The following is a 13,692-nucleotide window of genomic DNA, read 5'->3' on the forward strand; positions in this document are numbered from 1 at the left end:
CTTGTGAATGTCTACCAAGTTTGTTCAAATTAAAGCCCTGGGGTCAAAATTGGCCCCGCCCCATGGGGTCATTTATTTTCCCTATATGCATATAGTAAAAACTTGAAATCTTCTTTTAAAGAACCCAAAGAGCTAGAGCTAAGATATTTAGCATGAAACATGTTCTAATGGGTGTCTACCAAGTATGTTCAAATAAAAGCCCTGGTGTCAAAACTGGCCCCACCCCGGGTGTCATTGATTTTCCTTATATGTGTATAGCAAAAACTTAAAAATCTTTTTTGAAAAAACCCAAATAGCTAGAGTTTAGATATTAAGCATGAAACATCTTTAAGTAAATATCTACAAAGTTTGTTCAAATACAAGCCCGGGGGTCAAAACTGGCCCTGCCCCAGGGGTGTCATTGTTTTTAACTATATGTGTATAGTAAAAACTTAAAAAATCTTCTTTTAAAAAACCCAATGAGCTAGAACTTAGATGTTTAGCATGAAACATCTTCTTATGGGTGTCTACCAAGTCTGTTCAAATAAACAAATAAAAGCCCTTGGATAAAAATTGGCCCGGGGGGGGGGGGGCTATATACAGGTGAGCGACCTCAGGGCCATCATGGCCCTCTTGTATTACATATAAACATATGAACCTTTCTCAAAAAGTGTCTAAAAATTGCTTAATTATTCTCTTTTTTTTTTTACTAAGAACATTTGCAAAAGAGCATGTTAGATGTTCTTACCACTAGAAGAAAGTGGTACTAATAGCAAAATTATTTGTCATAAAAGTTACAAAATGTTACAAAGTATTCAATATTATATCTCAATAACTGTACAAATTTCAAAAAAGCCACAGGAATGGTAATTTGTCTATGAGTAACTTTGGAAACTAAAGCAGGACATCGGAAATAAAAAGCTTTTCCATAAATAATGGTATTGGAGGACTTCTTACAAATTTTTACAAATTTCGGCTGGAATATTTAAAACGGAGAAATATTATATATGTAAAAGATAATTAAGAAATATACTCAGAAATAAGTTGAAATTCGTTATTTCTGTGCTATTCTTAGCTAATTTTGTGTGAAAAGCATTGCAACATTTTTCAATTTTTGAGCCATTTTTCACAATTGGAGTAAATATTCTGTATACAGGGAGTGAGCGGATGATCTGATATTTTGCACACAAGTAATCAGTCTAACCTACCTCAAAAGGAACATTTATGCAAAAAAATATTTCCAGTCCCATGTCAAAAACCACAGTGGGGCACCTTCAGTTAATAATGTTTAATGTAATCAAGGTAATGAAAGTTTTGTTTTTTACTCAGTTACACAGAGATTTTATCGTTTTATCAATGTCAAAGAAAGAATTTCCTCTTTTAAAACTTTGTTGAACTGTTTTATGTTTTTCAAAAAAAAATGTCAAAAACTTGGTCAATCCCCAGTCCCTATAAAAATATAGTTCAAAATGTGTATTATCAGATGAAATTAGAAATGTTTGTTATCAGATGATAGATTATAGTGTGATAATTACTTGTACACCTGGATAATGTAAACATAAAATGATAATTTTAAAGATAATTATAATGATAACTGTACAATAGGGAGTGTTTGTTTACTATAGAGATAAACTACTAGTGTGAGTGTAATTGTGTACAATAAGTAAGGTTCAAACTTCATTACAGGTCATACGCGACGCTTAATGTTAGTCAGCAATTTGAGTACAATGTCCTTATTTTCAGTGCAATTTTCGCCTCACAATATAATGCGATTTTATTTCAATGACGATAGGTCACCATAGCTTGAACATGTCCCTGCATTACATTGCCCGTTTCTTACTATATGGGTTCGAATCCTGCTACATAGGTTCCCGCTCTTGCATTAACCCTGACCACGCTAAATATCATACAATGGACTTGTCCGTCTTTCAGTCTGGACATAACCATTCAAATTTTTTAGGAAAGTTTCAAAATGTGAGCTAACAGTTCAGACAGTGATCAGACGGCACGGGTGAACGGATTAACGGTAGATTTACGACCAGCAGACTAAATGTTAAATAATGCATAGAAGAGTCTGCGAGGTCTTTCACCAACAGAAAAGCTGGAATGTCGCTGCTTAATCATAATATTAAAAATCGAACGCAAAAAAAAAAATATTAATTAGCTTAAAAAAGGCTTTTTATTTTTTGTCAGTCGATATTAATAAACATAATCATATCTGCAATATTGTTAAAGAGAGTACTTTCAACCAATGGTTGATATTATTTTAAAGCATCATTAATCCATTTGTTACAAATGTAGGTCAAAATCGATTATTTAAGACTGCTTCACCGGAAAAAATCAATTTTATAATTTAACCTTTTCTCGGTCACCGTCTATTGATATTTTTATTTATTATATAATGAATTACTTCTATATTTAAACGAATGACATCAATAAGAATTCGGACTGTATAAAGTAAAATGATTTACACAATACCACTTGCCTTTGTTATTGTTTCTTGTTAGGTACATTGAGACTGTACGCGACTCTATCAGGATAAAACACTTGTACTAAGATTAGATTACATCTTTAATAAGTAAAATAAAATAAAACAAACGTTCTTCAACATTGTCTTAAAAGATACAAGGCAATATTTACATCGCAGTTTATCAAAGATACAATTAAGACCACATCATATTAAATTGTAGAAAAAAATTTGTTCATCACACATCTTTTTAATAAATAGTGTAAAACAGCTAAAATTAGTACAGATTGATAAATGGACTATGTAATCCAATGGACAATATGTTACTTTAGTGTTGTCTCAGGAGCAAGGAGCAAGTATAGTATGTAAAGGAACAAATGTACACAGTACAATTTTATAGTCTCCCCTTGATTCCAGAAATAAGTGTATGCTTTTGAATACCCTTTTCATGAGGTGTCCAACATCCTAATCTACTTATAGTTTAATATGGTCGTATACGCTTTCGATATTTTCATACAGTTCATTTTTATATGGCCGAACATTTGGTCTTGGAATTTGTCGCATTTCCACAGTGTCCGAATGGTGTCTTAGAACAGTTTCAAGTTCTTGACCTGCGCATGCACTTGGACTATAACTTAGGCTTCTGCTACTGCTTTTTCTTCTTTCACTGAAATCTTCATGAATTTTATGGCCATTGTGTCCTTGAGAAATTTTTCGTGTGGTGGACATGTGTTCGCCAATTCTGCTCGATCTATGATTCCAGACTGCCTGGTGTAATTTTGGCCTTAACTGTACTTCGCTTTGACTTTTCCAACTAGCTGGTCGCGAACATCTGCTTTTACTAGCTAAAGAGAATTCGTCATAATTTATAATATGTCTTTGTCCGATATTTATGCTCACGCGGTCGTCTGCTCCACTGTTCCGGTTACGCTTCCGGTAAGTTACAGCAAATCCATTGCTTTTCTTTACTAATTTTCGCCTGAAATATAGATACCTATACATATATAAGGTTATGGATTTAGTTAATAATTTAGCTTTATAATATATCATATTAAACGATTCTTTTCTTCTTCTTAATTTGTGGCCGGTTTCCGTTATACGCCAAACACAAACTCAGCTCGAACACTGAATGGCCAACAAAGGTGGAAAATAGGTCAATGTCATATATTGCTCATTAAGGATAAGAAATAGGTCACTAGGTCAAATAGAACAATCAAAGTAAACACTCTTGATGATTGTCAGAACAAACAATGATGATGACGGTGATGATGATGATAATATTAATTTAACGATGATGATGATGATTGTCATAACGATAACAATAAATAGGTACATGTATTACTGAAACTTTTTACATATTGTTTGTATGATGTTAATGGCCATTTAGCAATTTCATTATCATAAAAACTAAAATAAGTATACATGTATACAAAATGTTGTCAAAACAAAGTCCATTTCATTCTGCAAACTTTTTAAATTAGATAGCAAGTAACGGTTTTGTATTTCAGATGAGTTTGATAAACGAAATATGCATACTTTTTTACTGAAAATTCTGATGTATAATATAGGGAGATAGTAATGGATGTTATAAAAGTGAAACGTTACCTATAGAGCACTGCAAATAAAATAAGTGAAACTCCAACAATTATTCCCACAATGCCTATTACAGTGGCTACGATAATTTGTATTTTTGTTTCCATAGTAATGAGTTTTTACATAACATTACTAAAACACAAATCTAATATTATTGAAGTCTTTGTTGCTTTTTTTCTTATATTACGCTTTTTCTCCGTTTCTATTTGTGTTTCGCTTATTTTTCACTTAATTTTCGTGTTCTCTCTTCTTATTTTCCTTGCTTATTTTTATGCTCTCTATTGAACGTTTGTCGCTTACTTTTCGTGTTTTATATACATGACACTGTATTCTGGCTTATAATTTTGTTGTCTCTATATTAGGCACTATCGCATATTCTTTTTGCTGGCGCTATTGTATTTACTTCCGCTTATTTCACTAATGACTCGCTTCTATTTTCTCACGCTTATTTTAATGGTATTTTTTCTCTCGCTTACACAGTTATGGTCTCTTAATTTCTATTTCTGTCGGTATTTTTTTTTTTTCGTAGTCTCTAAAGTCTGTATTTCACATTGTCTATCTCTGTCGCTTATTTTTCTGCCTCTACCCTAACGTATTCCTAGTCTGTTTGTTAAGTTTTCAATTACAACACGATTTAATATGATTTGTTGTTTCTTTCACATAAAGAAGTGTACATTTGTATTTGTTTTCTTTCGTGCTTAAAAGTTCACTGCGGAAATCTTAAACTACCACCTCAATTAAAGTTGGATTTCCACCAATGACGTATTAAATCTTTCCGAACTGTTATATCATCTTTTCTTTTTATATGTATCTAAATCATCATTGAAATTAACTTTAATGTTTTTCTTTGTTTATGTTTATATACAATAAGTAGTACTGTATTGTTTCACTTTTAAGTAATGAGTTAGACTATATTTTGAAGTGTCACTGACCGATTATTGATAACGATTGGTGATTTTTATGTAGCCTATATCGGCTTAATAGAATGACCTGTATGAATTAAGATAATAGATAAATGAATTAAACTGATAACTTTGCAAGTATATTACTTTTCCATATTATATTTCCCATCACGAGCATAATTGCTCATTTCGCAGTAATACTATGGAACGCGATTGTTGTAAAATCCCTATTCCATTCCGGTCGCGTGACCAAAGCAAATCGTTTCAAAAGTCTGTACACATTACCTCACAGTGGATGCAATATTGGTTCATTTAATTTTAGGCTGTATACTTTTTGACTTTTGAAAATTTGGTATATGCTTGCATGCCTGCGTTAGTCCTTTTCCCTTACATGTTCAAACATTTGGTTGCTTACCTTACGAATAAACTCATATGAATTTTTAGTTTGAAACCAACAAATAAGTTTGCAGCATTTTTTTTCTTCTTCAGAATGTCTGTCTTAGGGGGTCACTTAATTCAAGTCAACTTATGATTAACAACGTAAAAAAAACTAAAATGTGTTACAAGATGACTGTTAATATCCACATTTAAAATAAATACAGTAAAATTTCTGCAGTACAATAGTCTAATATATCAGACGTTACGGTACGGGTCTGCCAAGAAAAAGCAACGTCATATTTAACTGTGCAACCATCACCAGAAAATAGTAATATCGATCATTTTAACTACATGTATGTGATTATACATCTGCCCAGGGTCTTTCAAATATAAATCTTATTGAAAGACCATGGTATAACTAAGCATATACTATGAGGTTAAATGCTTTGATGCGTAACATACTGAATTCTGTTGAAAAAATACATGGCTATTTGACGAGCCGGGTCCAATATAGGTTTTGCAGCAGTGTCCGAGTTTCAATAGAATCAGTATCGTACTAGCCTTATTTCAGACAACCATTCTTTTGGAGTAAACACATTAAATTAAAGAAAGCAATAAAAACCTACAGTTTATTTGTATTAAAATAAGAATACATAACTTCGAGTCCAATATGGATATATGGAACTTTTGGACTCACAAAATGTTATCTCGCACCCATGACATAACTATCTCGCTCTTTCAAATTCTTTATTTCTCTCAGTGCAACATACATGATAAAAACATGAGGTATATAAACAGTGAATATTTGTTTAAAAATTTACAGAGGACAATCACAAGACATTAAAATAAATTAACCATCTAAAATTTGTTTTTATTTTCTTCTTTCGTTCAGTTATTGAGTGTAATGATTCTGCAGCATAATAAATATATTCATAATACATTTTTCAATAAAAATTACATTTTGACCACGCGTTAGTTATTTCTAGTATGAAATTAACATGAAATGATGTCTATTTCATAAAGCTAGCTTTTGACACCTGTCGCATGATATCGGACAAACGACAAGTGTTTTATTGTGAATTTGAATTTATCGGCTGAAATATTCTTTATAAAGTGATTTTGAATATATTTCACTATGAATTTTGGTATACCGAAAGCTACCAATGCAGTGCTGTTGTCATTAAGGAAAATGTAAGTATTAACATTTTAATTTATAGACTTGTTTCTTATTTGTGAGTTTTGGTTTTGTTTTCAATATTTTTTTTAAGTTTTTGAGCTTGTTTTTATCTCTGTGGTATTTTCTTGTTTAATCCGCTCATTAATTAGGTTTTCTTCCGCTTTACGTTTTTCAAATGTTAATTGAAAAGAAACATTAACTAAATAAAAAGACATATGTATCCCTATTGATTGGTGTTTATAAAAGTATCCTTCCAAAAGTTCAACTTTATTCATTTTAAAGCTACTACAAGTATGTGTCCTTTTAATGCTCACTTATCTTCACTAGAAACTGGGATGTACGAACAACATTTCTGGATAAAGTATTGTAGCGCAATTGGAACATTTCGGCTATTATCAATAAGACTAACGGAATATGCCGAAAAGTTGCGATTGACTGTTGGGATGATACGGACTGGTTTGGTACACTGGCTCGCCCAACAAATTGTGCGCTTTATGGCTTTTTAATTATTATGCCCCGCCATAAAATGGCTAGGGCATATAGTGTTACACTGCTCCGTCATTCCGTCATCATCAGTTTACGTTCTTATCTTAGTACTTAACGGTTGCACACATTTAACTCAAATTTGACATATGGATATATCGTCAAGTTCGAATTTGGTCATGGTCCGATGATTTTTGGCAGAGTTATTCCCCTTGTTGAAATTTTCAGTTTCTGTCCATTATCTCCCTAACGGTATTACACATTCATCTCAAATTTGACTCATGGATACGTAAAAGGAATGCGCAGGTCAAGTTCGAATTTGGTAATGGTTCGATGATTTTTGGCAGAGTTATGCCCCTTTCACTTTGAAAATAGGAAATTTTCAATTTCGTTCATTATCTCCCCAATAGTTGTACATATTCAACTCAAATTTAAAATATGGATATGTCATAAGAATACACTGGTCAAGTTCGAATTTGGTCATGGTTTGATGAAAGCTGACAGAGTTATAGATTACAAAAAAATGAATTATATCCCTCTTGAACTTTTTAGTTTCCGTTCATTATCTCCCTAATGGTTATACAAATTGAACTCAAATTTAACATATAGATTCATCTTAGGAATAAGCAGTTCAAGTTCGAATTTGGTCATGATTTTGGACAAAGTTATCTCTCTTGAATGTTGGAAAAAGTTTGAGTTTTCAGTTTCAGCACTCATACTTTTGTGGAAATGTTTTGTTTACATTGAATAGTTTTAATGGCTTTGAACTTAAAATGAATACACATTTGGAACTAAATATTGTTACATCGGAAATTTTGGCTGCATGCGAAGGCATCCGTAGCGTGACGACACATTTCTAGTTATATAGACGATGGTCGCTCTCCGCTCTTAAAGACCGACATCTATGTAATATCATTTTGTAAAATCGGTCGGTTTTGCAGTCGAAATATTGAGACTATTGCACTGGCCATACCAGTACACCATTAAATTTTAGGAAGACCTTTGAGAACTGTTGTTGTTGTTGTTGTTTGGAAATATAATGGGAGTGCCCGACCATGATATTTCGCTAGGTTTATGTTTAATACACTGATATATAATATGAACATAGATAACACTCTCTTTTACAGTACCTACCAATTTTTAAACATATTATTGAAAGACTTAAACACACACTGTTGAAGAAATTGCAAATGTATATACTGTATGGCAGTTTCCGGTGACAATTATTAATAACTGTACCATACACATTCCAAAAAATCACACTAACTAAATAGTAAATACAATATATACGGAAGTATATATATGCAATTCACACTTGTCCATGGTTTATAAATATATTATAAACACTTAAAAATTTCATATCTTCACATTTCAATGTATTTAGTCACGTAACAAATTCATGCTGCACATATATTCTACATAGTCATATCACATAGTCATATTACATGTTCATATCAAACATTCATGCTGCTCATTCATGTCGCAAAGTCATGTCACACGTTCATGTCACATATTCATATCAATCATTCATGTCACATACCGTAAAATCGCCCAGAGTCATGAAGAAACAGTAATAATGTCTCTTAAAAGATACATGAAAAATACATGTATTTAGCTCATCAAAACTCTTCTTGTAGATCTGAAAATCTCTCAGAAGTCAAATAAAAAAATAAAAATTAAAAAAAACGGTAGAAGAGGAGTTTCAAGGAAACGTCTGGTCGTGGTTTCTTCTGTCTTGAAAAGATTGTCAGTCCCTTTCTTATATTTGACCAATCCTTAACCTGCTGAAACCTTTGACACCGGACTGACCAGGCTCTATACTATTGGCACGTAAACTTTAAACTTCCCTTATATTGATGAATTTGAATTATGACACATTCTTTAAGAAATTCAACAAATTAAAAGATTTCCACCTTTTTACACAGTTTTTACCAGTCTGACTTTCAAATTTTCGGAGATCATTATATACAAGTTAAATGACTTTTCGAGGAACCATTTTTCAAAACGGAAAAGCCGCCATTTTATTTCCAAATCTGAGCTGGTTCCTTATATGTCTGCACATATCACGTAATATTAATGGCGAACTGTTAAAGCGCAATGCTGTAGAATCTGGAGTTCTAATGTAGAAGCCATTGGAAAGATTTCGTGAAAAATATAGTCAAAATTACTTTGAGGTTTATTTTCACTACAGATACAGCCGATGAGGTGGATGTTCTAGTAAATGACGCTGGGTAGGTGACTTTTTCAATGGGGTTCATAGGTGAATCAAAACTTCGAGAACAGATATGGGGTGTAGATGGAATCAGCGGCGGGCAGCCTTGCTCACGTGACTTTTCTGTTGGGCAAAACTGGTCGATATCAACCTTTGACAAGACATCGTCAGTTTTCTTGCACTTGTTGTTTAACCGATCGTTAAAAATAGCATGAGTTGGATGTTTTGTCCAGAGCCACGCTAGTTTACAGTCACAAACAAAACTCGATCTCGTTATGTCGAAGTCATAGCCCGACGCAAGGACGCTTGCTATTGATCCACACTGCCATTCGTTTATAACTGAATTACTCATGTACATGAGCGTTATATTTGTGAGACTTGAGAATCCATTGACGAGGAACCTGTCCACGGTGCAATCCACTAGGCCTATCTCACCAATGTGTGCAAAAGTTTTCATTGCCAATGGATGTATTGTTGAAATCTTTGTATTATAAAAATCAACGCTTTCAACATTGTTCACATTGTGGAATGAATACGAGAACATGTCCCCTATTGCTGATCCGGCAAACTGGATAATCGAAATGTTATAAAGATTTGAAAATGCGTTTCCCTCTATTTGATCTATACTAGAGTTTTGAAACGAAATTTTAGTCATGTTCTCTAATTCAGCGAATGAGCATGCGCGAAGTTTTACAATGTTGCAGCCTAGGAAATGTATCTCTTGCAGAAAGGGTAGATCCAGAAATGCATTAATCGGAACGTAATCGATGACAGAGTCGGAAAGGAAAAACCTTTCCGTCATTTTAGGAATTCCTTCCGGGAAAATATTCGTATTCGAACAATTGACGTCATATTCGTGGCACGTGCAAAGAAACGGACATTCTCGATCACTGACGAAGTCTTCTTTTTCACCAAGCACGAACAAGACGAATAAGAAGCTCAGGCAAATAAGCACAACAAGCGTGGCATTCATGTCTGGAAAAAAAGGAAAATATCACACATTCAATATCACAATGCACTATTATATGAAAGTAAAATATATGATGGTATGAATTAATTTCGTTTTCATTATCTTCAGATTTCAGGGATGATAATAAAGCAGCAGACTTTCATTTCTATGTACATTAATTTTCATTGTATGATAAAAAACGCAGGTCTTATCTCGGCGGTGCAATTTCCTGGGAGTGTTATAAGACCTTCTATCACATTTTAACATAAACCTTTTTGTTGTTTTAGACAAAATGCTATTTTTACAATATTCAGGAATACTGGATACACTTAGTGCACGCTAAATTTCAAATCACTTTGTAAATAAAACTGGGCGATTTTTTTATCAGTTAATGATTTGAGAGAGTTAAGAAAAAAAGTTTTCTTTTTTTTCATATTGCCTCTAACGTAATCTCTATGACCACCTAAAACCACTTTAACTTTAGCTACCTTAAATCAGTCTAAAATGTACAAAGTTGTCAATCAATCGCATCATGATAAGAATATTGATAATAGCCAAGATTGACTCGTTAATTAACTCGTTAATTAAATAGGATTTGAGCTGCCTAGGTTCAAATCCGTTGCTTTTAGATGGAGATATTTAAAGGACAAGGCTGCAGGCTGAGGTTCTATTCTGGTGTGAACAACAAAAAGCAACTATTTTTCCTTGTTACCCGTTAACTAAATAACCGAAGGACTACTCGGTACCCCTCGCCGATACAGTTGCAGTAATAAGTAATAGTTCATATAATTTCGGTTAACTTCGTCTCTTTCCGTTACTTTCTGTTTCGAGAATGCTTACGGAACAAAATTATAAATTTATAAGAATATACTGTAAAGATGAAAAATCCGAAAGAAATTGATTATCAATTTAATTAAAACCAGGCAGAAAGATTTTATTGTAGAAAATAAAATTAATAAAACTATTTGAAATTCAAATAAATGAACTTTTAGACTCTTTCTTTAAAATGACTACTTCTAAGAAGACAGAAACTAACATATAATATACACCAGTAAATATCTATTAACTTTCGATAATGATAATTTTTCTTTCACACTCAGGAATGATAATTTGCCATTCACCTTCAGTAATGATAATTAATGATAATTTTCTATTTTCCTTCAGTAATTCAGATATTTTCCATTTGACTTCATGTTTTAAAGATATTTCATCAAGAAATATGATGAAACATTTCGTTTCATTGCTCCTTTGTACATACATATACACAGAAACAAAATGTTAATGTAATAACTCGTAGCAAAATGGTTTTCACACAAAGTTGAATATATTATACCATATTCAAGATGTAGATTAGCGAGCGAATTTAAATACCCCATTTTCTACTGGTGCTTTAAGCATATATTATGATATAATAAGATACAAAAGTCTTTTATAACTCTGTAGAGAGTGGCAATATGCTTTTTAAATATGTATAAATATGTTGTTTTTATTTATTTATGATATGTTGTATCACATTGATAATACTATAATAAAGAATAAAATAACATGAGCGGACTAAACCATTTTGTTCTTCATTATTTCGGCATAATAAAATTAAATAATTAAATAATTAGATAATTAAGAAAAAACAACGAAAGATTAAACGCTTACCTGCTAAGGCTTAAAAATAAATTCTACTCTTGTTTTTGTTATTTAAAACTGAGAAATGTTCACAAATGTCTCGTGCCGTAATGACCCGAGCAAACGTGAAAATAGTAGTATAATATTGTAAACACAACTTTAAATAATCACTTAGACCACAATTCAAGTGAATAGGAAGTAGTATAAGAGGTAATTTCCCGCAACAGCGTGTAAACATTAGAGTAAACCCACTTAAAGCTTTTCCCTCGCAAATTTTCTGAAAGCAAATTGAAGGGACTAAGATATGTTTTCAACGGATTTCTTGAAATTGAAATAGCTAAAGAAAAATAAGTTCACATAAAACAATTGGTTAATTTTCATCATTCACTGTCCATCACACACTGTACGTTACTCGCGTGTGTTTAAAGTTTATTAATATTGGGCGCCGGCTATGTCATATGTCCCAGACTATCAGCCTCTGTCACGTCGCTGGTCGTAGAGCTGCTACAGGGGAATTAGTTCAATCGCCTCTATATGTCGCTGATCGTAGAGCCGAAACGGAGGACTTCTAGAGCCGGATCTTCACTCCAGGACCAAATTCTTCCTATCGCAGAACAAAGGAAGGCTAAAGTTGAAAGGCACCTCTTCCGGGAGCATCTTTTATAGAGCCACACACATCACATGACCTAACTAGGTCACCAGTCTGGTGTGATCTATGTACTCCGAGCGACATGCACGCCGCGAAGGGATGTCTAAGTGAACAGAAAAGTGTAGAGTGCGGAGTATAAAAGCTTTTTCTGGATGCATTCCGATGCAATCTTCTCTCTTCCCCTCGGTACGTGTACGTCGCACCGGCAGATGATTGAAGAGTAAGACGGCAAGTTCGCATGTTTTCTACAGCTCGGGGTTACGTATAAGGCGGCACGACTTAGCTTGCATGAAGCTAGATGCCGGTGTCCTGACTAAAGCCGAGGGGAGTGGCCCTACAAAGTAGGCTCTTAGTCGACGAGGATGGTGTGCTAGGGTGCGTGAGCCCCTAGTGCGGTTACACGGCTTGAACGGCAGGTATTTTGCTGGCACAAACACCCCTTCCTTTTCATGGCTACCCTTGTCATATTGTCTCAGGTTACTGTACATTTAGGTTCTCATTGACCGCCCTACAGTGACCTATTTTTGCCATTTTTTGGATCAAAATTCATATATTTGGCTAACAATCGGTGGAAATTGCATGGAGGTAAATTATCACCACTTTGTGCTTCAAAATTAAGTCTTTAATGACATGACTGGTGACATGTCCGGGGTCCGTACTCGACTGCGAAAGCTGCATTTTGTGCCTGAAAGGGCGGATAGACCATCATTAAGCATAAATTACACACACCCATACATTCCACTGCAATAAGCTTGAATAAACATTCCAAAAAATATGCTAGATAATAATATAATATCAGCATTTTTTTTTGGTAGTAAATAAAGGATTTTTCTAGCTATTGCATTAATTTTCGTTTTGTAAGATTTATGAAAAATACTTTTGTTCAAAGTGTATATCGATTTTATTCTTAATATACGAAACGAGAGCTTTAAAAAACAGGAAAGCTGATTAAAGTGCAAAGCTATCTAGCGTTTCGTGTTCACGTACGCAGTTTGGAAAAAAGTAGCAATTCATTATTTTTAAATGTAGTAAATACGGCTTTTAATCAAGTGTTTTTAGTTTGTTCCGTAATTGAACTTTGTCCAATTAACTTATTATGAAAAAAGAGAAGTCGTCTCTGAATGTGTAAGAAAAGAAACGCCCGTCTCTGATAGAAACGATTTTATTTTTTTAATTTCAGTTTAAGAAAAAAGGCTTTTTAAAATTTAATAACTCTTCTGTTTCGTAAAAAAAGGGGCCACAAAAACCTTTTCCCTCCCCCACCCCCCTCTTCTCGAAAATTG

General features: G+C 33.4%; 2 protein-coding genes across 2 annotated transcripts; both read right to left on the minus strand.

The window, feature by feature from the left end:
* Positions 1-1,796: 1,796 nt before the first annotated feature.
* On the minus strand, positions 1,797-4,950 carry LOC132735360 (uncharacterized). The gene is made up of 2 exons (XM_060722302.1): positions 4,052-4,950; positions 1,797-3,425 (listed from the first exon to the last, which is right to left on the minus strand). The coding sequence occupies exons 1-2, from the start codon at positions 4,144-4,146 to the stop codon at positions 2,921-2,923; spliced, it is 600 nt and encodes a 199-aa protein (XP_060578285.1). The 5' UTR covers positions 4,147-4,950; the 3' UTR covers positions 1,797-2,920.
* A 1,749-nt stretch (positions 4,951-6,699) lies between these two features.
* On the minus strand, positions 6,700-11,947 carry LOC132735505 (slit homolog 2 protein-like). The gene is made up of 2 exons (XM_060722464.1): positions 11,791-11,947; positions 6,700-10,166 (listed from the first exon to the last, which is right to left on the minus strand). The coding sequence occupies exon 2, from the start codon at positions 10,162-10,164 to the stop codon at positions 9,097-9,099; it is 1,068 nt and encodes a 355-aa protein (XP_060578447.1). The 5' UTR covers positions 10,165-10,166; positions 11,791-11,947; the 3' UTR covers positions 6,700-9,096.
* Between the last annotated feature and the right edge of the window lie 1,745 nt (positions 11,948-13,692).

The sequence above is a fragment of the Ruditapes philippinarum genome, unplaced genomic scaffold (genome assembly GCF_026571515.1).
Source record: "Ruditapes philippinarum isolate M1 unplaced genomic scaffold, ASM2657151v2 ctg814_1_1_1_1, whole genome shotgun sequence".
NCBI lineage: Eukaryota > Metazoa > Mollusca > Bivalvia > Venerida > Veneridae > Ruditapes > Ruditapes philippinarum.